Source organism: Leuresthes tenuis, unplaced genomic scaffold (assembly GCF_036924035.1).
Source record: "Leuresthes tenuis unplaced genomic scaffold, fLeuTen1.0.hap1 SCAF_16, whole genome shotgun sequence".
In the NCBI taxonomy this organism is placed as follows: domain Eukaryota; kingdom Metazoa; phylum Chordata; class Actinopteri; order Atheriniformes; family Atherinopsidae; genus Leuresthes; species Leuresthes tenuis.
Window position 1 is genome coordinate 7245330 of NW_027325370.1, and position 23198 is coordinate 7268527.

The following is a 23198-nucleotide window of genomic DNA, read 5'->3' on the forward strand; positions in this document are numbered from 1 at the left end:
GTTTAAGTTTGTACATTTCTTACAGTCACATCAACAACCACATTTTGGTGTGACATAGTTCCCTTTTCATGCAGAAATGAATGAACCAAAGACGGGTGTTGGAAAACAAAAACATCTATTTATAATGAAAGATAAAAGCCATGTCCGCCAGAGGGTAAAGCCACATTGTGAGGTGATCTATTGTCATCATAAGAAGTGTCTCTTGGATATTGTAGTATTGCGTTTCTACAGACAATAAATTAATTGCATAGATCATCAGACCTTGGGTGTGTTTTCCGAACATTGGACAGAAAAGTAAAAGGATGTGGACACAGTACCAGCTGTGAATAGCCATGAGACGGACTGTAGTTGGTCATTGCCTGTGAACCTTGTACACAAACTGAAGCTACATCGCTCTGGCAGAATGAGGTAAGTCAAGGTTTTGAGCATAATTTCTTTTCTCCAACATTGATCCCAACGGCATGGGGTTCAACTCTGTAACAATGCATCTGAACCTAACATACATATTTCATCCATGATCTGGAGTCATGTTTTTAAAGTGCCAACATTTGTGACACAGAACAGAACTGAAATGTCTTTAAAAAAAAATTAAAGCCTCTTTGACATCAACACTGAAACCAGAACAAGATAAGGATGCAAGCATAGAAATAATCACAATTTTTTTTTTTTGGTAAAAAAAAAGAGCCATCTATTGTCTATTTCTCACTATATGCAGCAAACAACACACTATCAAAAATAAAATCAAAACCTCTTTGAAAAATAGGATCAATCTTAAAAGTATTTAAATGAAATCAGTTAAAAGGGAAACTTTTAAATAACAAATACTTTAAGAAATGAATGTGAAAGCCAGAGATGCAGAAGTTGACACACAGCAGGGGCCAGCATTAAAGCATCTCTAAACTGACCAAAATAATCAACCTAAGTAGTGTTTTTAGAGTTTAAAACAGGACAGAGCCATGCTATGCCAGTTGATCTCCATGCCTATGCAATAATATCTTCATACTTTAATAACAACATCAAATGCTTGCTTCAAAAAACACATTTTTGTGGGATTCACTAGAAATCAGCGTCCCCCTCTTGTTAAAGAGGTATTGGAAAAATTGATAATTTGCACATTTCAGACCATCTGATAAAATGTTGTTATCAAAATAACTAAACCATTACTTCACAGGTAGTGAGGAAATCAGAGGAAAACCTGAATACATGTACATCTCTTATTTACAGGCAGCTCTGTGTGTTTTGATCCCCATTAAGAAACTCTGGATTCCATCAGGTGGAGCAGCTCAGAGTCAGCTATCAAGATCAACTCTGGTAATAATACAGTGTCATGCAGAAGTTTGGCCATGAGACTTTCTGTTGCGGTGAATAGTAATGTGAGCAGAAGAGTTTAGGGTATTATTTTTGATCTATGCAATGTTGGAGACAAATAACGAAAGTAGAGCCCAAATAGATCTGAGCTCTCGCATAATTAGCATATTTTGGGCTCTGCTATGTTGACAGTCGTCATTAGGAAAGGGTAGATGCTAATTTTGACCCAACAATCAAGCAGCTGCTTAAAATGTGAAAAATCAGTGCCCACAAAGCAGGAGAAGGATCTAATAAGACAGCAAATAATTTTTAAGGGAGCCTTCTCTGGCCGTTCATAAATGTGGAACAATGGTGGTCAAGTTATGATCTGGAGGACCAAAAAATGTTTCAGCTTGTCGCATTTCTGGAAAAGTATATCAAAACTGTAAAAGACTTCAGGAAGACTTAGCAGAAAGTTCCACTGCACAGCCACACTTATTTATAGGACTTAAAAGATGCAAATAAAAAGCAATCATGTCTGAAATCATGGTCATCTTTCAAGGTAATCACAGTAAGAATGTTGACCAAACTTGTCCATGCCACTGTATCTGGAATGCTTTAAATCTATCAATTTCTTTTAAATAGTCCTCTCTGTTAAATCTATCATCTCGAAATGTTCTCATCTTTAATCTTTTGATTGTCTGAAGCTTTGTCAAGACTGTTTGAACCATAATTTATGTCAGAGTCAAGTGCCAAAAAGGAAGTGAGACAACCTCAGAAAATGTTTCATACCTGATTAATCATCATTATCCATATCCATCTATATTATGAGCCATCTGCTTTTACAGGGACTTCTGTCTTTTCAAATATCTGCACCGATCAATCAAATTAGGACATGTGAAAATATAAACACGTGAAAACAAAGAATTATGTACAAAAAGGCAGTAAAACCAGAAGGAAAATCAGCTATCTTACAAAGGTCAAAACAAACTTGACTTAAAAAAAAAAGAAATAAAAAGACACTAAAAACATAGTGTTGAGATGTTCTTTTCCTGGTTTCATTGTAATTCCTTGAAGTCGTACTAGAAAAGCACTAGAATGACGTTCAAAAAACCATTTAAATGTGTAGTGTGTGTGACTTCATTCTTGACTGTTATCAAAATAGATGCTCCTTGATGAGTTCTTCCTGGTTTCCCACTATCCTCCAGCTTTGCTTGTTTGGAGTAAAAGAATTTGCTTTAAAATATGAGTTTATAGAAAATATCCTTCTTTTTTTTTCGTCCTTTATATTGAAAAGTCCTTGTTCTCCCCCAAGTGTTTCATGCCTTATGCGCAGTCACTGTGCTGCATTTCCACACTTGGGCCCCTTAAGAGTCCCGTCTGGGCTCCAGAGGAAGATCTGACACAGAGACCAGCCAATTAGAAACAAGAACTGCTGCTGCACAGAATCTATTTACATGCACATCAAAGCAACAAAAAACCCGTTTCTGGAATAAGATGTGTGCACATACATACAGCAACAATCAAAACAAACCTCTTCACTTGTTATGCTGGTAGGAGTAGGTTGTGTGTTCTGTGGGTGTCTCTATGGCAATGGGTTGTTGGACGGCACTTTCCTGAGCGAGAGGCAGAGAACATTAAATCCGTGAGCGATTGTTTATCACATGTTAGGGTTACACTAGAAGAAAAAAGGGTTACCTCAACTGAGATGTTGGCAGCAGGCACTTGGGCGTATGGGGGCATGTAAGTCCCTTGCATAGATGTATTTGCAGGCATATACTGGAGGAGAATGGAAATATTGAGCTCATTAGAAATGACAGCTGCACTGGAAAAATACTGTCAAACAAATCTGTACAGAGAAGATTTGTAAGTTAAATTTCACCTGCATTCATCAGCCTACATTACAAAGGGAGCTGCACTTTGAAAATAGTATCGCTTACAACTCTGAACCTGGCGATAAACCCAACTTGCAGTTGATGTAAGTCTTTATTTTCATTCTGAAGTGATGGCATATCCCCAGGCAGGACAGAATCTAACCAAGCATTCCACAAAAGTTGAGATCATTTCTTCTCTCATACCTTGTCTAAAACAATCTCAACCTGGCTAAGTAGACATGACAGCTAAAGAGTTTTCCAACATCTGCTACCATTTGGAGCCACAAATCTGTCAAGCTGTTTAGTGCTGCTTTAGCAGTAAAATCTCAATGACAGCTCAATGCTAAATAACCCACAGGCAACTTACTGTGCCACTGCTGCCCATGGAAAGGTGGCTGAGCTGCTGAGTCAGTGGCGCCATCATTGAGGATGGCTGGATGGACATGGTGGGGTCCATTCCTGATGTCAAAACTGCTCCCTGTGGAAAAACACATTATGCTGTTAGCATTAACCATAAGGACAAAGACACATCTGGTAGACAGAATATGAAGTCAGCAGAATATTAAGAGGGATCAACTGCAATAGTAACGGGTTGTAAGGCCAGCAGCCTGGAGGCTCAAGACACTCACTGTGGGCGGCATTATATACGACTGGTGATGTATCCAGGATGGGTTGTGCACCTGCAGCAATTCATGCCAGATAACATAATATAAATAATAACATAAAAGCTCAAACTAAATTTAGATAAAAGCAATGTATGCAAACTGCACTTTCACAATTTCTAGAGTCTAACACTACAACTATACCTGATAGGTGGACACAGGCGAATGCATATATGCCGAGAGGGAGGCTGGTCCCATCATCCGATTTGGTGCAATGCTATAGGGAGAGGAGTAGAACCTGCACAGAGAGAGAGAGTTGTAAATTACGACAATGTAATCTCAGTTATGCTGCCTGTACCAGAGACTGATCAGAGATGTTGTACTGACCCGTTCTGTAAGGCTGTAGTGGGGTCATAAGTCAGGGTCATCCCTCCCTGAAGGAGACAGATAAAGAGGTATGTCTTCATAAAAGGACAGTATTGGCAAGCTCATCAGGTATTAAAAAAAAATCCTAAATAAACTCACAGACTCCCCATCTCTCGTCCAGGGCCGACCATTCTGCAGATATTTTCCTTGACTCTGACGTTTCTTCTGGCCTCCGTCAGCAAATTTACACAGCAAGGGTTCTGACGGCACTGAACCAGGAAAACATCATGAACAGTTATATTCAGTTTCATGAATGTAAACTACTTTGAATTAGATTATTTTCTTTGACCAATAATTTGTTTTTAAAAAAGGAAAAAAAAACAATAAAAAAAAAAAATCAGCTGTAGGATAAAGATGGTTTGAAGACTCACCTGGAACTCCAGGAGGAGTTTTGATATATTTTCCATTGAAATGTTGGATAATGGCCTCACATTTCTCTGTTGACTCCATCCTATAATAAAAAGCAGTTAACAGTTTTTATCTAAAAAAAGAGTGACAAACTACCACCTCTTTAAGATAAAAGGTCTTTTTGGAGATTTTACAACAGTAATGACCACCAGAGGTCTCACTTGTTCTCATGAACACTGATCACCTCAAGTTGATCTGCACTTCAGAAGTGATTTTAATCCAGTTGTGCGAAACAAGACCAAGTAACTAAAGCTCCTACCTGGCAAAGCCCACTCCTCGGCTGGTCCCGTTGGCATCTCGGAGGATGCGAGTGGAAATGGCCTGACTGAAGGGCTTCAGCATGTTCTCCAGCTCATGCTCATCCATAGACAAGGGCAGGTTGGAAATATACAAGTTGGTGGGGTCCTGCTCCTGTTGCTGACCAGGAAGATAACCAGGGGAGGATTAATGGATTAGCATATGGAGGAGACAGGGATCTTTGTTTCCTCATGATAAAAATTATGGCATAAACATAAAAGTCATATAAGGGAAGTTAAATGGCCTTTTCACAGGAAGCCTATGAAATATCTGATATTCAGACAGTTGACAGATGGTTAAAAATGAGTTTACAAAAATCGATACAATAAGAGAGAAAAGGCAGAGGAGCTGAGGGTGGATTTAATTTTAGCCTTGTATAAAGAAGTGTCCTGCATGAATAAGCTGCAACGAGAAAACATTGTTCAGTATTTAATTTGTACAGCACCCCATTGTGAAATTTTTTAGTTGAAGTAAAGAACACCCCCACCCCCAACGGGGAAAAAAAAGATATTTGAAAAAGGAAAAGTGAAAGAAACCAGAGGTAACAGAGGAGGAGTTCGCTCTCAGAACGATGCAGTAGACAGTGTGTGCATACTCCATCACTCTTATCATGTTATTATCATATGGGCAGAAAGGAGGCCATTGTATGAGAGCAGCCCCTTAAGAGGCTGAAAGCGCACAATCCGGGTAATGTGATACCAAATCATAATTACATGTCATATGGCTCTTCATCCATGGATGGTCTAAAATGATGAAGCGCTGTCTCTTGATGATGAGAGCAGAGCAATGACATTTAAGACAAACCCTGTGGAGAATATCTGGGGCTCTATTCTATCATCACCCCACAAAGCAAACTTTATCATCCTGTTTCCTGGATCATGGTGAAATGTTTCTTAACTACAAGCTGTTATTTCACGTGGTTATTCTGACCTTGAATGCAAACATAAGTTTTTAAAAATCAAAGGGAATATGAGACTCCTCCAGATCTGCTTATGAGAAAACAATTCTCATCAAGTGCATGCTTTCTTTTCTCTAGGACTAGTTTCTTCTTTCCTTCCTTCCCTGCTCAAACAAATTTAATTTGACCTACACTATCTTGTAAGATAACCAGTCTGTAAAGCTATTATGCATATTCATCATCTGTGATGTGATTAAAAGCCTGTAAATGCAGTGTGAATTCATTTCCATCCCATGAATAATGCATGTGTAATTGCTGCGACCTGTGATAAAGGTGATTTCTTCTTCACCTTCCTCCCTCTCATCCTCCTTCACAGCAGTGAGAACTACAGCTGAAGCTCTGAGCGCGAGCAGAGGAGACCTGCTGCAGATTTCAACTGTGAATGAGTCAGAGTGAGTCAGAGAAAATTCTGACGCAAACACAAGCCTTGTTGTAAACCTCGGCTGTTGGGCCAAGTGAGATCAAGTTATTTTGCGAGCAAGAAGCCGTATGAATGTCAGTGATCCAGCTTAACGTGAGATCAGCTTTCCCAGGGTGTTGCCGGTGTGCGTGTCCATGAGTGTGTGCCATAATCCGACTGAGGCAAGGCTGCTGAAGTACATGTGTGATTGTCATGTGCACTGTATATGTGTTTTTGTGTGTGTGTGTGCGCGCGTGTGTGTGTGTGTGTGTGTTGACAGGGCGGTTGGCTGGGCACTGTGCCCTGCTGACTGGGGAGCTGCTCAGACACTGAGTCAGATGCCACAAGGGACAACAGACAACTTCTTTGTGCAGCGAGCTCAGAAAGCAGGCCCTGGGACATGCTCCCCAAACACCGTCACCACTGTGGACACCCATGTACCTGTGTGGATCCTGTTTGTGCAAAGACATATTCTTCAGTGCATTGATACCCATGAAGGCACTGGTTAGGCACTTACCCAGAAAGCGTACCACACAGCAAACACCCCTCCACAAACTCAACAGACAACAAACAATGTGTTTAACTGGCTTTCACTTTACTCACAAACCAAGACTAAAATACAACAGATACAGCATCAGTATCAAAAGAATTGAACTCCTTCCAAGTGGCTGCTCTTTGGTGAACAGGTTGTGATTTCCTACCTTTATTTTGTTCTATTGGATTCAATCAGGTGATAATGTTTGATGTTTTTTTTCCTATTCAGAAATTCTTCTGTAACTTTGCCAGTGAGCTTTGAATCATTATTATGGAGTATTCTTCTCTCAAGTTTCTGATGACTCTTTGTTTACCAGTATTTTGGAGTAATAGGCATTTATACGTGTCATCTCTCCAGTACCATGTGTACTCAGGCACTCTCATTTCAGCAAACTCCCAGCTTCATCCTTTGTAGCTGAAGTCACAGTGACACCATGTAAACAAAACAAATGCATCTTGCTCTACAAGAATGTACTCCTTTCTGTGCTATTTTGGAAATATTTAATCTTTCAGCTTTGTGCCAGAATGCAAGATTATAATTTTTCATACCAGCCATAGATATTGGCTCTATGGCGCATTTCTACACATAGTCTTGGGCAAGTATCACATTCTCCATGATGTTACTTTAGGAAATTGATTAGTTGGAACTATAGTTCCATTCTAAACCTCCTGATTACTTCAACTGTGTCTTAATACATTTGTAGCTGGTCATTAATCCACCCTCATCAAGTCTAACTATTAGATTTCTTTAAATTCCTCTAGCAGTTCTTTTTCAAGTTCCACAAAGCAAATATGGACCCAGCCCACAGATCTAAAACTGAAAAAGTTCTGAATTTCATGTATATTATCCCCATAGATATCCATCCATTTTCTATACCCGCTTAATCCAATTCAGGGTCACGGGGGGCTGAAGCCTATCCCAGCTGTGATTGAGCGAGAGGATGGTACGCCCTGGACAGGTCGCCAGGGAGAGAAAACAACTATGCATGCTCACATTCCCTCCTAGGGAAATTTCATTCATTTAAATTGTATCTATATAGCACCAAATTACAACAAATGCCATGTCAAAGCACTTCAATCCAATTGAGAGACAACAATTAACCTAACATGCATGTTTTTGGATGGAGGGAGGAAGCTGGAGTACCCAGAGAGAACCCATGCATACACGGGGAGAACATGCAAACTCCACACAGATTGTTGCATCAATATGAAAAGCCAAACACAGATGACACCGTTTGACAAACATAAAGGTTCTTAAAAATCAAAAAATGAAAATGGATGAGTGGAGGACAAAAGAGAAAGTGAAATGTCTGATGAATAGCATCTGAAAATGATGCCCTTAAAAAATAGGGGGGAAAAATCCAGCAAAGACCTGACACAGCAACTGAGAGAGGCATCTGATCCTTCAGTTGTTCTATCTACTATTTGTCATCAAAGATGGTCTCCCTGGAAGGGTGACTGTCAAGAAGCAATTATCAACGAATACAAACACTGAAAAGGCTGTGGAATGCCAAATGACACAAGAACTGGACTGAAAATCAGTAGCAACAGGTCTAATGGAAGGATTCATTCCTCCCCAGAGCCCTGAAAATTTTTCAAGCAGTGTGGAATCATCTTGATAAAGAACAGAACAAAAGACAGGAAACTATTTCTGAAGACCACTTAAAGAAATTACATGAGTTCAGTTTGCATTGAAGAATGAAGGTGGCTATACCAGACTTCCAGGAACTGAAGAATCTTTGAATCTTTTCACAATTTCCCACACAGTAGATGTTAAAAGACCTTTAGTAAAGGCTTAAAAAACCTTCGGATGAATCTCTGTCACAGTATGGAAAAAGGAGTGAGCCTTTCACCAAATATTCATTTTCAAGCTTGTTAGAATTGCACTAATCTGCAGCACCTATATGTCATTTTTCTGGGAGTATATAAAGAATGTTTAAAAATTAGGGGTGGCTCAAGACTTTTGCACAGAACAGCATTTTATCCCCATTGTAATGTAGCCACAACTAAGTCTTGATCACATGTTTTCTGAGTTGTGTGTCAGAGGTCACGTTCCCTTTTGTTGCACTGGTTTTCTTCTTTGGTGCTACTCTCTTGTTTCAGTATAGTCTTTTAAAAGTATTTGTTTTTGTTTGGAACTACTCCTCCAGCCAAAATAGAAATAATGCAAAAGAATATTACACAAGATTGCAATCAGTTCTGTTTCATACTGTAACCAGTATCGACACTGAATTAAGCCTAAACCAAATTGTGAGAAATAAACCCACCCATAACTGACATCTCAAGTGGGGTTCTTACCTTGGCCATCTGAGCCTGTACTCCGCCCGCCTTCAGTGCTGTCACTGCCTTCTGGGCTGAGGCAGGACTGTCAAAGTCCACAAAGCCATAGCCTGCAGGGATCAAAACATACAACGAGGCACACAAGTTATGACAATGAGATACGATGCATACCGCAAGACTGGCATGAAGTTTGAACGCAAAAAGGAATGATAGCAGTATTTGAATCTAAAGATACAACCTGCTACTCTTGTTTTCAACTCAGCTTCTCCACAAAGGGCAGATGAGGATCATATAACACTGCCCATATTATGTCACGCAATGCATTCCTGTTAAGCAGGAGCAGTGTAAAGTTTACCGGACAGTTAGACCCCAAAGAAAATGGAGAGGAGTTCATCCACAGTGCGCTGTGACCTTGTAACTTCAATCTTTAAACAAATTTAGACTACAGCTGAGATGGTAAACTGGAATCACACAGGTGATGCAGTGAAAATATCAACTTACAAGATAAGGTTGTGGAGAGACTATTACTATTAAGGACATTAGTTTACAGAAAACAGTATGTATCATTGTGGAGGGCAACTGTTTACAATCTGACATCCAATTAGTGAAAAAACTGTTTATGTATACATTTGGTAGAAACCTCATTTAAAAAATAAAAATGTTTTCTAAAATGTGAAGAAAAATTTTATAATTAATCTTTAATTAATTTAAAGCTGTACTGAACAGACAGAAGTACAAAGCAAATTATTTTTCGTTTGTTTTTTCACTGACCAGCTTAATTTTATTTGGAAAATTTGAAAAATTCAGAATTTGATGCCAGCAGCACGTTCAAAAGAATTTAAAAACCTTCTTAACTGGAACTGAACCTTTTAACCTTTTAACTGAAGCTACCTTCTTCAGGAACTGAATATTTGAATCTCTGAAGCTCCTTGAATTTTTACACAATTACCCACACAGTAGATGTTAAAAGACTTTTAGTAAAGGCTTAAAGAAACTTACGGATGAATTTCTATCAGAGTTTGGAAAAAGCAGTGAACCATTCACCAACTTTGGTTGGAAAGACTAAGCCCTTGGTGAATGCTCCTTTTATAGCTAATCCTGACACCCTCATCTGTTACCGAATAATATGAAATTGTAGAGCCCATACCATCTTTCTGGAAGATAGTAGAATCTTCCTGAACAATGTTGCTTTATCTTTTATAGACTTTTCTCTAGTTTTTCGCCTCTTTCTAAACTTCAACTGACTGGATTGATGCATCAACTTTTAGTTTTGTTTAAACCTTTTAAATGCAATTAGGTTGGTCAGTAACAACACTGAAAATAAGTTCCTTTGTAACTGTGTCAAAATGAAATAACAAATTTAAGTTTTTGTAACATTTTCGAGAACTTTTCCAAAAACTTTCAGATTCATTGACTCAGGTTTTTGGCCTTCGTTGAACAACAAGTTACAGTCATAAAAGAACGATGGTACCAGATGAAAATAAATTGCAACATGAAAAAAACACCAAAATCAACAACATGACTAACTTGGGGGGATATTCTTTCATAAAGCACATTATTTAGAAATAAGAAGAGAAATTCAAAATATAGCCATAGACACCGATCTCTCAGCCTTGATCAACAGTATTTTTACTCCTCACCTTTGCATTTGTTGGTAGCCTTGTCCAAGATGGCCTTCGTAGAAACAATTTTCCCATACCTGCGAAAACCAGTAAGATTCATACTCAGCGATCACACTTGCTCTGTGTACTGAGAGTATTTAATTACTTGCGCATATTAAATTTCAAGATTTAATAAACATGGTTTCTCTCTAAACTTAATGCACGTGTTGGCCGCGATGACTGAATAATATTTCACCCGAAGCATTCTGTGCAGTGGCAGTGAATACAATTACACCATCTGATAATAAATTCTATGCATAAGGAAATCTTTACGGGGGAAGGGTAAATTAAATGAGAGTACTACCCTGTGGGTTTCTACATACTAGAAATTACTATAGATTTTCCATATCTCATTCATTCCAGCTCACAAACAATATTAATAGTGATCATACCTCAAGGGAAATCCAAAATGATGTGACAATTTGGTATAAATGAATGTCCCTGTTGCATTTTCAGAGTACCCCACAAGACACCATCAACACAGAAATCTTGCATTAACTGCTCAACAGGATGGATGAAGATACTGCAGATGCATAGGAAGGATAGTGCTTGACTTTGGCAAACACTCCTGTGCAGCAGTATCTATCAGTTACCATCTCTCCAGGCATGTGCATGCAGTGTAATCTGATATGCCTCTCCTTGGCTGTCCTGTTCAGTGTTGGCTCCTGGCCATGCTCTCATTCTACTAACCAGCTTCTCTGTTGGCAGCCTTCTACCCTCTACTGTGTCTTTTGCCTCCAACAGTGCATCCAGTTTTTATCCTGTCAACGTTGCACCACTGTATCTGGGCTGCAGAAGTCACTTTCAAATTAAAATGTGTTTTAGGGATCAAGTGATGTCCTTCTAAAACTGTAATCTGACAGTTTATCTCTTGGATTATTCATAACTCAAAATCTATTTTTTTCACTTGCTTTCTTTTCCTTTCACCAAAGGGAGTCTGAATTTGCTTTTTATATTCTTAATGAAAAAGCTTTAAGGGTATCTGAGCAGATAACTAACTGCTAACTAACTAATGATTTTACTTGAATAATATAATGTTTAGAATTTGAAGCAGCGAATATATGTGTAAATACCTAAGTAGTGACATCACAGTGTGTATAATCTCAATACAAAGCCATGTAAGAAGACCAAACAGTGATTGATTTGATCCGAGAGTTCAACTACTTTCAATAATAATCTTAAAATAGCAGAATACACTGTAAGATGATGATAAATTATGCTTTAAGGAACAATATGAAACTTATCTGTATACAATGACTGCTTCCAGCATCATTCTCGGCTCTTCTCTTATTTTTTTTACTCTAATTAAGGCTAACTGTTTTCCAAATATGTCTAAATGCAACAAAACACTAACTATAATATCTTAATGGTGTTTTTTCTTTCACAGTTCATGTAAATCTCCACTCAGTGCCTCCAGACTCTGGAGGTCTGTTGTGTTACGCATTTGACTGCCAGTACAACATTACTTTTGTTATAACTGATATCTAAACTATGAGCTCTGCTTGCTGCATACTTTCTGCATACTGAAATACACTCAGAGGTCTCAGTCTTCATGATGTTGAGTAAAAAAAGGTCTAGAAACTCTGCCACGTGTGAGACAGCATAGTTTACAGAATCAAGCCCAGTGTCCACCCACTGCCAACCACTAGAGACAAGGGCAAGACCCAGAGCGGCAGCAGGGCACCCAGAGAGATAACTGCAGCAGCCAGAGATGGAGAACCAACCCCCATCCCCTGCTCTCATCCCTCACTCTGTACATAGTGTATCTCAGGCTTGCATACAACAACTCTCAGTGTGGGGGAAGGGAACTGTGGGAGTGCTGTCCTGGCAGTGCGGACTCATTTACTGTACAGACTTGAGTTGAGAAAGTCAGATTCCCGCCACAGATTGTCTTCCTGCTGCTTTACATCCTAATCTACAAGCTTATTCATTATTTAATTAAATGTGATACAACATTCTCAGTAAATCTAATTTAATCGGAAATTGCTCTGGCTTTAATGTGCTCTACTAGAAAGCGAATTTAGTGCAGTGATTTATTCAGCTCTCTAAAGGCAGAAATATGAGAACTTCCCCCATAGAACACCTTTTGACATACAAACCCTGAACTCTGTTCACTCCTCCCCCTCTGGTTCCCTAGAACCCACCCCCCCACCACCATGCCATTGCCCTTGTTTGTCTTTCCCTTTCCCCTGGGCTCGCCGTTTCCTGTTGGGTTGGGCAGCCTCATGTGAGCCATATCTTCCAGACAGCTGTAAAATAGTGGGCCTCACCCTCCCTCTCTAGCCCCCTTTCCCTCCTTTTCTCTCACTTCTCTCTTCTGCTCCTCTGGTTCTCATCACCGGGCTCCAGAATTCAATTATGTAAAAAGGGATCATTCATCTGAGCCCTCAGTGTTTTGATGTCTTTCACTGAAGACCTAACAAACATATCAGATGGATTCGGCGTTGTTTGATGTCTGACTACATGCTGACCACAACAGAGTTTTTAAAGAATCACAGTTATATTTATAACACAGAATAAGATTTTGAATTTGGACAAAAGGCTCTGATTGTCATCACACTGTATCATGAAAAGGACAAAAGTATAGATGAACAATAAATCATGTAGCTTAAAGGCATCAGGAGGAAGAGACACAGAGAAGGATTTAATGTGAGAGAGTTAGACTAAACATTCCGTATCTAGTTGTTGGAAAGTCTGCGCTCAGCTGTGTCAAACTGAGAGGTCTTAGTTTAGAGCCCAGCGACTGCTGGTTTTTCCATGGAGCCACTACACGATCTGTCTGAGAAAGGATGGATGAAAATGTGACCCTCTTTTACTTTACAGAAATACCTAATGAGGTGTGCTGAAGCATTCATGAGCATTTCAAGTATAAGGAAGTCATCCATCTACTGTATTTGCCCATGCTGACATGCAAACCATTCAGCCTTTCAGCCAGCCAGCCATCACTCAGAACTATCGTAATTGACTCTGCTCCTCTAACTAGGTTTGTGCGCACTGTGTACGACCAGAGAGATTTACTGGGTGTGCAAGAGGACAGTGAGGCAATTGCTTTTTTCTTGACTTACGGCTGACAGAGTTTGACCAGATCCTGGTCTGTGGTTCCTGGGTGGAGGCCGCGGATGTAAAGATTTGTTTTGCTGAGCTGCTCTCCTCCGCTGCTGCTGCTGCCATTGCTGATGGTAGTTGTGTTGCTATTGTTGTTGCTGTTGGGGCTTGGAGGAGCCATCTGATGGTTGGAGGGGGACACATATGTCTGCTGCAAAGTAAACAGAAAGCATAATCAGATTTTAAATGATACACGTGTACACAGCGTAGACACAAGGGTAGGTGCAGAAAACTTGACAGATCATCTGATGAGTTATTTAACTGGATATGAAACAGCAATCCAGCCAGATGGGGTCAAGGGCTTGAAGCCAGGGTAGCGATAGAAATGTTTTGCTTTAGGGACAAGGTTAGATGAGATGATTGACAATGAAAAAGATTCTAAAAAAAACATTTCTTCAAACATATATCATTAAATGTATCAAACGGCTGCAGTCTCTCACATGCAGTTTGATTTAGATAGCATAGAGTTCTTTGGCTGGAGATAAAGGAATAGTGCCCCTGCAAGTCAATGTTCATCATTCTGTACAAAAAAAAAAGCAGGGTTGAGGTTTGCAATATTGCATTTGATCTTTTAGTGGTGCCTGGCTCTGGCATTATGACAAAACACATCTCTACAACGGAAAAATCGAGCCAAATAGTATCTTAACAAAGTAACTGTTAGGAAATCGTTTTTTGGGGGAAATTACTGACACATTTATATGATAAGCAGGCATATTTCCAACTAGATTTTTTGTAAGTCTGATCATATACCATTATGTTAGTCAGTATGTTATTAATCATTATGCTGCAGGCCAATAACTATTTGATTACATTGGGTCAGCAGGTCAAACTACAGGGAACAATGAGATGGCTTGTAGGGGTGGGTCATTCCACAACATTTTGTTGAAATCCATTAGAAGATTAAATAAGGGATTTCTGTTCCTGTTATGACTATTACTACTATTTTTAGTCCAAAGCAGGTACAGTGGTATCATTTGAATTGTGCAATGACTTACGAGGTGAAAGCATTGTTTCCTGTCTGAATCTAAATATACTTCTGTATAAGTTGCCATTAAATTAAACGTGAGACATTTATTTATATGTTCACCACTTGTATGTTTATGCACAAGCCATTCTTAAGTTGCAAACAAGTGTCCTACACAGAGCTTTTCATTGGGCACATGTAGTTAAAGTTGATGCAACTTGTAATGATCGTTTTAAAACTTTAATCGTCCTGAAACAAGATGTAACATATATCGCTCCATTCACGCTTCAAGGCCTGTTAAATACCACGTATTATGATCTGCTTTTCAGTTTGCTGTAGATCTGTTCTCACAAGTTCTTAACATCCATGACCTGCATAACCAAGAGTTACAATTTTAAGCGCAGGTGAAGCGCAAGTTTTATACTCTCACAATGACAGTATAGAATATATATTCTCAATCCCCTCACATTGAGAGTAAAAAGTAAAAATGGGAAATAAGCACATTTGTTTTAAACTCACAATCTTTTGGAGCAACATAAAAATCACAAAGATATGCCAATAATAAATACTCAATACAAACCATAACAACTGGGCGGGAATAGAGGGAAAAAAAGCAACCAAGAGTCCCATCGATACTTGTTTCTATTGGTCAGCTATGATGTTAGTCAATACTAAAGTTTCCTAATAGCGTTTTAATGGGGGGGTAAACAGTAGGAGAAAACCATTTTTTGATTAATTTGTCCTAATTCGTTTGATATTTTTGTTGTACTTAATGTAATATCTGTTTCAAGCATCTTGTTACTTCGTTGTGGAGATGAGTGTAGGAGTAACAGGTTAGCTAACTCTTAGTAATGCTTAATAGCTCGGGGTGTTCTTGAAAGTAGCAATATTTTGTAATCCAAAATATAAAAGTGTGTTATGACCTGATAGGGCATATCTTATTGCTCATATGCTGTACAGTGTAACAGCAGCATCCCTTCAAATGTAAGTGAAATGAATAGCAGCATCACTGACTGATTCTATCACAGGCTTATTTGTACCTTTCGTTGCCCAGCTGCCTTACGTTTTCCAAAGTAATGTTGGATCGGCCTTCAAAACGTGAAGGCTGTCTTTTTTTTTTTTTAGTCAAGCAGAGAAAATCACAGCGACTCAACAGAGCTCATTCATCTGGGTCTGCCTCTTTAATCTCCCTCTCCTCTTTAGCATCAACAGTACACTGTTTGTTTTTCCACAATCACACAGCCTGCTCCTCTGCTTTCCCTGCCTTCACTGTAGGCGACTTGCACCGACTTTCAGGAAAGATGCACCTGCAGAGGCTTGGAGAGATGGGATCTGACGGGAGACCAAGTGCGGGCCTGAGACTTGCTACTGAGGCCTGTCTAATTGAGATCTGAGCTTGTTAGCAGAAAGTGCTAATCCCTCTCATGTGCTCTCTAGTCAGAAGGTAGTGTCTCATTAGGAGCGCTCTGCTAAGCTTCATCTGAGAAGAAGATGGCAGGGAGTCGACTCCGCATCTCACCCCAGCTGCACCAGCCCCAGCTCAAGGTGTTTTTCCATCCATGTATGGTGAAGTCCAGTGTAACTGTGCAATCATGTGCAAATATGCATGCAGATTAACACAAATGCAGTTAAGAAGGGAAGGTCAGAGATTTGAACAAGTCTTGAGTCTTGAGTGTGCACCACTGGGAATCACAGATCTCATTTTTACTGCCTCCAAGACTACATGTCCTGTCAGTTGTTCTGAACTCAAAATATGACCTCCTGGCATGACAACAATTAGCTTCCTACTCACTACTCTTTAGATCAGATATCTGTTCACACGTCTATATACATCCATAACAGTGTAATCTCTAAGAATTCTTTACATTCCAACACAAATGCTTGTATTGCTGTCCTTGAGGAGGACAAGGGGATGTGTTCCTGATGTGCGCAGTTTAAGTTTATAGTTCTTTATCTTTTACAAAATTCATGGAGACATCACGAGACTGTGGGAATCAGCTTCACTAACTTACAAGTGACACACAAGCACTGAATAGGGAAATAAAAATTCTTTATTTTCTCCACTATGATAACAATTACTCCTATCATCAGCTATTTCTGCTCTCTCACTTCTCGTCATTCTAGCAGAGAAGCTGGAGATGTGTACAGTCCTTCCATCACTGTTACTATCAGATTTTGCATTCATCACAGCAGAAAGCTAAATCAGATCTTTGTGTTATTTCTTTAGCTGTGCAAGAATCATCCGTACAATAGGTGGCCTGTAGCACGGTGCAGAGAACGGGAACATGCTCCAGGCAGCAACAGAAGAAGACTGATGAGGTGATTACAGATGGAGGGAACAGAGGTGATGCCTGTAGGGATTAAAGCTACCTCAAGCACTTTTTAAGTCAAAAGGAACAATCAGGGCTGAGGGAGGCAGGAGGTATGCCTTTAACTTTACAGTAACAGCAGAGCCTCGCTGTCCCACCTATGAATGCTACATCTCTCTTGCAACTCACATCTTTTGATCAGCTGATACAGAGTGTGTTAAAAGAATCTTGTAAGCTTCCATGACTATTTGGTCATCCCATGTAGTTCTGCAGGCACAACATGACATATAAAAACAAGAAATCCAAAGAAAAATATTTTTATTCATTTAGAAAAGTATGAAACTCAGTTTGAATGTTTTTTGAGAAAAGCTTATTATTATTATTAACATAACTTGAGATTAAATGTACAAGTTAGTTATAATTAAAACAGCTTTTTTATGTAGTGAAGCAGTAGTAGCTTAAGAATACATGATAAACTACACAGTGTAATACGGAGAAAAAAAACATGAATGTGAGGTCCTACCTGTTTGGTTAAAGGCACTGTGGAAAAGATCATAATATTAAAGATGCAATCTCTTTAAATTAAATCTCTGCAGCTGCTGGATTCTTTAAAAAAGGAGGGCTAGAAAAACAGTGCAAGGTGGGAAGAACCAAATAAGAAAAGTGTTGAAAACCCTCGACGTGTTGCGGCTCATAAGTGACACCTCCCTGCTCCTCTTCTCTTGACTGAGTCCACTTTCATCTTAACGCTGAAAAGGTCTGTTTTCAAACCAAATCAAGGTATGTGAAACATGCGGGAGGAGGAGAAAAAGACGGGGAGTTAATGGAAAGCAGAGGAAAAAGGGTGGGGGGTATCTCTCTTAATCCTTTTCTTCTATCCGCCCTTTTTCTCATAGTAAATGACACAGAACAGAGGTTACCACTTGAGGCTAGATTTACAAGTCTCCCCTCAGTGTGACTTTGGCGCACTGACAATATGAGAAGTGTAAAGGAAAAAAGTGTATGCATGCCTTCTTTTTGAAAGACATAAAAACGGTTTGAGTTTGTAGAGCCCCTGCTGAAGTGAACATGTCTGAATCCAGGATTCCAGGAATTCCGGGTCACTAATCTGAGCAATCTGAATTCCTTCCAGCTGTGAGGCAGGGAAGGGAATGATAAAGGCAGGGTAGGATGCGTTTGAGTTCAGCTTTTTTATTTGTGTTCCTTGCATCAATATGATATTCATATTCAAGGAGACATTTATGGATTAAATCGTACTAGTTAAACATCACCTTCATAGTTAAACAATCAACACTGATATCTGTTTGCACTGTTGTTGCAAACAATTCTGTAAAATAATTTTTTATGTAACTTCTCTGTAGTCTGCACAGCACAAGGGACTGAAAATAGATAACAATATGATTCAATGAATTATTCATGTCATTGAGCAAGCCAATCAATATTGCAGCTTATATTCATCTCCGGCTTTGAGTCATTGTATCCCACAGCTAATCTACACATTCTAGTACGGTATTAAAAGTCGTCTTAAATAAGGTAACTGCAGAGTTAGAGCACAGGCTCTGTAACTTTCCTCTACTTTATAGTGTTATGCAAACCCTCTCTAATCATTGCTGAAGGGGTGGGGCGTATCACTACGCGTAAAAGAGAAAGAAAACTTTGCAAACTTGTGTTAAATTCTGTTACATATTACTAAAATACGTGCGAAGTTCATTAATTTCATATGAAAGTCGAATTATTTTTTAAAGCTCTTGTGAGCCTATGTGGAAGCCTGCGCGCCTCTAGAACAGAAGTGTAAGCTGCACTCTGCGCTGGCTGTATGTAGGAAGAGAGCCGCGGCCGCGTCGGCACAAACGAAAGCAAACTGAGCAAGTAATCCAAGGGTTACAATGTAACAGGCCCCGTTTTACTTTGGAACAGTGTGACAACAGCCCAGGAAAAGCCGACAACAAATGTAGCAACAGTCACCAAGAGAGTTTCAGTGTCGCCTCTGATCCACTTTCAAGGACACTGCAGCTTAAACAGCCGAGCAGCTTTTCACAGGAGAGGCAGAGCTCGAACAACACCGCATCGACTAAATTAGTTACTTTCAGAGGGACGTGATAGAAGTAGATGCGGCGCCATTATTTACCTTCTTGCTGTTTTTGCCGGGGTAGCCGTTGTAGCCGTTGTAAGGGTTGATTCCTGTCCTTGGCGGCATAGAGAGCAGCATTTTTACGCGGCGCTGTGTCCGGAGAAGCGGAGAGTCAGCTGACGTCAGTCAGGGAAATTCAGCCTGGAACAGCGGTGGTGATTGGAGTCGCTCTCTTCAGCACTCTGATGGAGTGCAGTCGCTATCGTGGCTATATGCTTGTGTGTAATATCTGTTTTCAGCTCAGAGTGCCATGCCGACAACACAAGCCTTATCAACATGCAACTCGTACTCAGGAGAAATAAATATGTTATGCTTTAACTTCGACCTACCTACAACATACCATTTTTAAAGTCACTATACAATATTGTATTGCCATATTACAAATGTAATCGTTTTATGCTGCTCGCAAAAATCTAAAGCTATGAATTGCTTAATAAATAATAAGAAAATGGTTTTGTGGCCTCACACCAGGAAAAAAACTACTCAAAGTGTGCTGCAGCAGGTTCTTCTGTGTCGGTTGGGTACATGATGTGGGACTTGCCTTCAATATGCTTTGGGATCTGGGCAGATATCTTTCTGATTGCCATCTACCGAACACGAAGTAAAATGAGCAATGATTTTTCTTGGCCCCAGGTAGCTTGATGAGTTAAAGTGATTGAAGGTTGGCCACTTTTGATAGTGGGTCAGCTCTAGACCATAATGGTTGTCAGATCTGGGTGTGTGAATTAGGGCCGATTTGGGCTGAGACATGGCACAATAAACCTGAGACCATTAAGGAGCCATTTGAGCTGATCTGAAATATACAAGATACAGGCTGAGTTCAGTGTTAACTCAGTCCAAATAGTGCATGGCCTGGTGGATTTGGGCCACTTTGAGCTTAAATCAATGCTTTAAATGATCTGCAATGCCTTCCAGACTTGGGCAATCCACATCCCACCCCATTTTGTGATGCTTCAAGTTGGGATGCTTTCTATTGGTCCTTGCTGAGAGTGAAAAGAACAGCTAGTAAGGAGACTTGTGTTGACAGAGACATATTCCAATATTTCCACTAAAGCCATGGGGAAAAAAACAAGACTCTTTGTTTGAAAACAAGCTTGTGGCTTGCACTTTTTCAGTAAAACTTTTAGCAGCTAGTTTTGTACTAACGCGGGTACAATCAACGCCATAAATGATCAAAACAAAAATTACAGCATTGAGGCCACTAAACTACAAAACCATCAGCTAATCTACTGATCGATATTTTCCCAACAAATACTTGTTTCATGAACAAGGTCGGAAGGTCCTGACATTAGTAAAACTATTAGACCAAAAAATTCTTTATTCAGTCATTTCCAACAGATAACTGTTGTATTGTCTCCATTGAGCCAGCAACAGCATCTAATCTTTCTTCTATTCTCTGTCCAGTTGGAATGTAAGCAGTCTTGATTGTGTGATTTCAAAATAGAGCGAGCCTTCTTACCTTTTGATTGACATCTCACTTGAAAATAGAGAACCTTCCACATTGCATTAGCATGCTACAATTGCCAAAAGAAATTGTAAAAAAGGGCATCTTCAGCTGGCTATACACTGAGCCATCTGTAAATACTCATCTCTTGAGAAATGGTGCTTCAAATAGCCATTGACGTTCTGAAAATGAAGATATGTCATTTACATGTGCAACCCTAAAAGACCAATGTGAAAAGCTCTGTGTAATGCAGAGTGACTGCATCAAGTCCTTTGTGTGTCGTCTGTATGCTCAGACAGGTTTTTTTAGGTTAAAATGTGGCACAAACGACACTTATGCTAAATCTAAACTTCAGGATGTGGTTGTAATATGCGCTCTTGACAGTGACAGGAGCCTGGAGAAGTAAATATCAGACAAAGAGAAAGATTTCTGTGGACCATGTTGAACCATTTCTGGAAAGTTCCCAGAATATTAGTTTTTTAGTGCTACTGTTATAGAATTTAGACTCTGACTTCTATAGATATCAGGCTGTTGTCTGATTGTGTCTGAAAGCTAATTTTATCTTCTGTGCCTTTAACTATCCATTTCTCAGCCTTATTAAGACTTAGAGTGAGTCTGACTGTTTGGGCAAATAAGTGCAGGCATACATAGAGCAGGTATAAGCTCTAAGCGATTCACTGAATAAAGAATAGATAAAAATATAGAAAATGAACCAAACAGACAAAGAGGTTATGCGCTTGGAAATTAGCTGGGATCACATCTGTAGATGCAATGACACTGCCTTTTTCCTTTGATTAACTATGACAATAAGACATCCATCCATACCCACTTGATCCAGCTATGGGGGGGCTGGAGCCTATCTGTATCCCAACTGTCATTGGGCAAGGTTGTGGGTCCATCACAGGGCCACACAAAGACAAATGACTACACACATGCTTACACTCACTCTTGGAGACAATTTAGAGACACCAATTAACCTAACATACATGTCTTTTTTGGACAGTGGGAGGGCAGAGCCCATGCAGGCATGGGGAGAGCATGCAAACTCCACCCAGCTGGGGCTTGAGCCTGGAGCCCTCTTGCTGTGAGGCAATGGTGCTAACCACCACACCACTGTGTAGCACACATTAAGACATAATGGTGACATTAAATATTGGTAAATGTGAGTTGATTAAGAGTTGAAAACATACTTGGTATTTCTTATCATGTGTAACTTATCTGTGATAAAGTCAGAATTCATATGAATATCTCTGTTTCCAAAGAACTGACCCATAACTGAAATAAAACTTAATGATAACAAAATTTTAAAAAATCTTCCATTCCACTCTGCTTTCATCAGTGATCTTCCCTTTTGACAGCCCTTGTCTTATGAATACAAGAGTGTCTTTTTTTGTCAATAGGAGCTGCTTTGAAACTGAATCCCCTCATTCTTTAGCCCTTACCTGTGTCCTGACTGATTAGCCACCAAGTGTGAGGAAAACATGTGCAATTGTTCACTCATCCATATGTGTGCTCTTTCTTGCCCCAGAGTTTTGATGATATGTCTACAACTCCCCATATAGTTGATGGTAATATACATGCACAAGGGATTTCATCCAGATTTCATCATGATGATTGTAGTCAGACAGATGAAATAGGCTCAGTTGAATTCATAATCTTTATCTTCTTTTTTTTTTAGCCTCCTATCTTTATTTCCCAAACGCATACATGCACACATTGTCAAAACTTGAAGCAGTGGTTATATTTGCATAAAGGTAACAATATTCTGGGTTTCCATCATTCTTCCCAGCCACATACAGACGTTTATTGGACAAAAGCATATTCAGCCCACAATTAGGTCAGCCAGAGTTGTTCACTCCCCCTGTTTAAATCCACGCAGTGTTTTGATATGATCTGCGAGTGTTCAGCCAGATGGGATGTGAGTTCCACAGAGCTCAAGGCCAGTTTGGGGAGTGACTCAGTCAACAGAGTGCCAGAGCCAGCTAACACACAATGTGAATTCACCAGTAACAGGAATAATGAGGCCTGCTGGGAGCCAGGATAAGTTTTCCTCCACCAACAGAAAGCAATAGATTTGATAAAACAGAATTTTTGGGGACAAGCAGCTTTATCTGTAATTTTCTAGTGTTATGGTAGGTTTCCTGGGAGAATAACTTCAATATACAATAGCAATGATTAATTACTCATAAACATAAGACTTGTGGGAGAATGCCAGGTTGAACATTTTGTTGGGTGGGTGCTTTACTGGTGGGACCGTATGGGGGAGGGTTGCAGATAGGGGAGAATTAAGATGGAGCGAGTGTTGGGGGGTGGTAGTGGTGAGGAGAACACAGGCTGCTGTTGCATGCTTCACATTCCTCAGGTGTTGTCAGCATAGCATGCTCTGTAATTACCTCTTTGTGAAAATATGCACAAGGCTACACTTTACTAGGAAACCAAAGGACAGGAAATTTAAACTGTTAGGACAGATACCTTAATGTGAGCTGGAATACTTATTTTTTTAGATTAATTAATACAA

General features: G+C 39.7%; 1 protein-coding gene across 3 annotated transcripts; it reads right to left on the reverse strand.

Annotated features, from left to right (window-relative positions):
- Positions 1-101: 101 nt before the first annotated feature.
- LOC140271670 (RNA-binding motif, single-stranded-interacting protein 2-like) lies at positions 102-19431 on the reverse strand. 3 transcript variants are annotated; one of them, XM_072366953.1, is made up of 14 exons: positions 19234-19431; positions 13793-13983; positions 10707-10765; positions 9085-9176; positions 4857-5008; positions 4561-4640; positions 4289-4398; positions 4151-4197; positions 3968-4061; positions 3791-3841; positions 3529-3639; positions 2986-3066; positions 2822-2903; positions 102-2686 (listed from the first exon to the last, which is right to left on the reverse strand). In XM_072366953.1, exons 1-13 carry the CDS (start codon positions 19312-19314, stop codon positions 2826-2828), a joined length of 1227 nt encoding a protein of 408 aa, XP_072223054.1. In that variant the 5' UTR covers positions 19315-19431; the 3' UTR covers positions 102-2686; positions 2822-2825. The 3 variants fall into 3 exon arrangements, with proteins under 3 accessions (XP_072223054.1, XP_072223053.1, XP_072223055.1); XM_072366952.1 differs by having other exon boundaries at positions 4857-5014; XM_072366954.1 differs by lacking the exon at positions 2986-3066 and having other exon boundaries at positions 4857-5014.
- Between the last annotated feature and the right edge of the window lie 3767 nt (positions 19432-23198).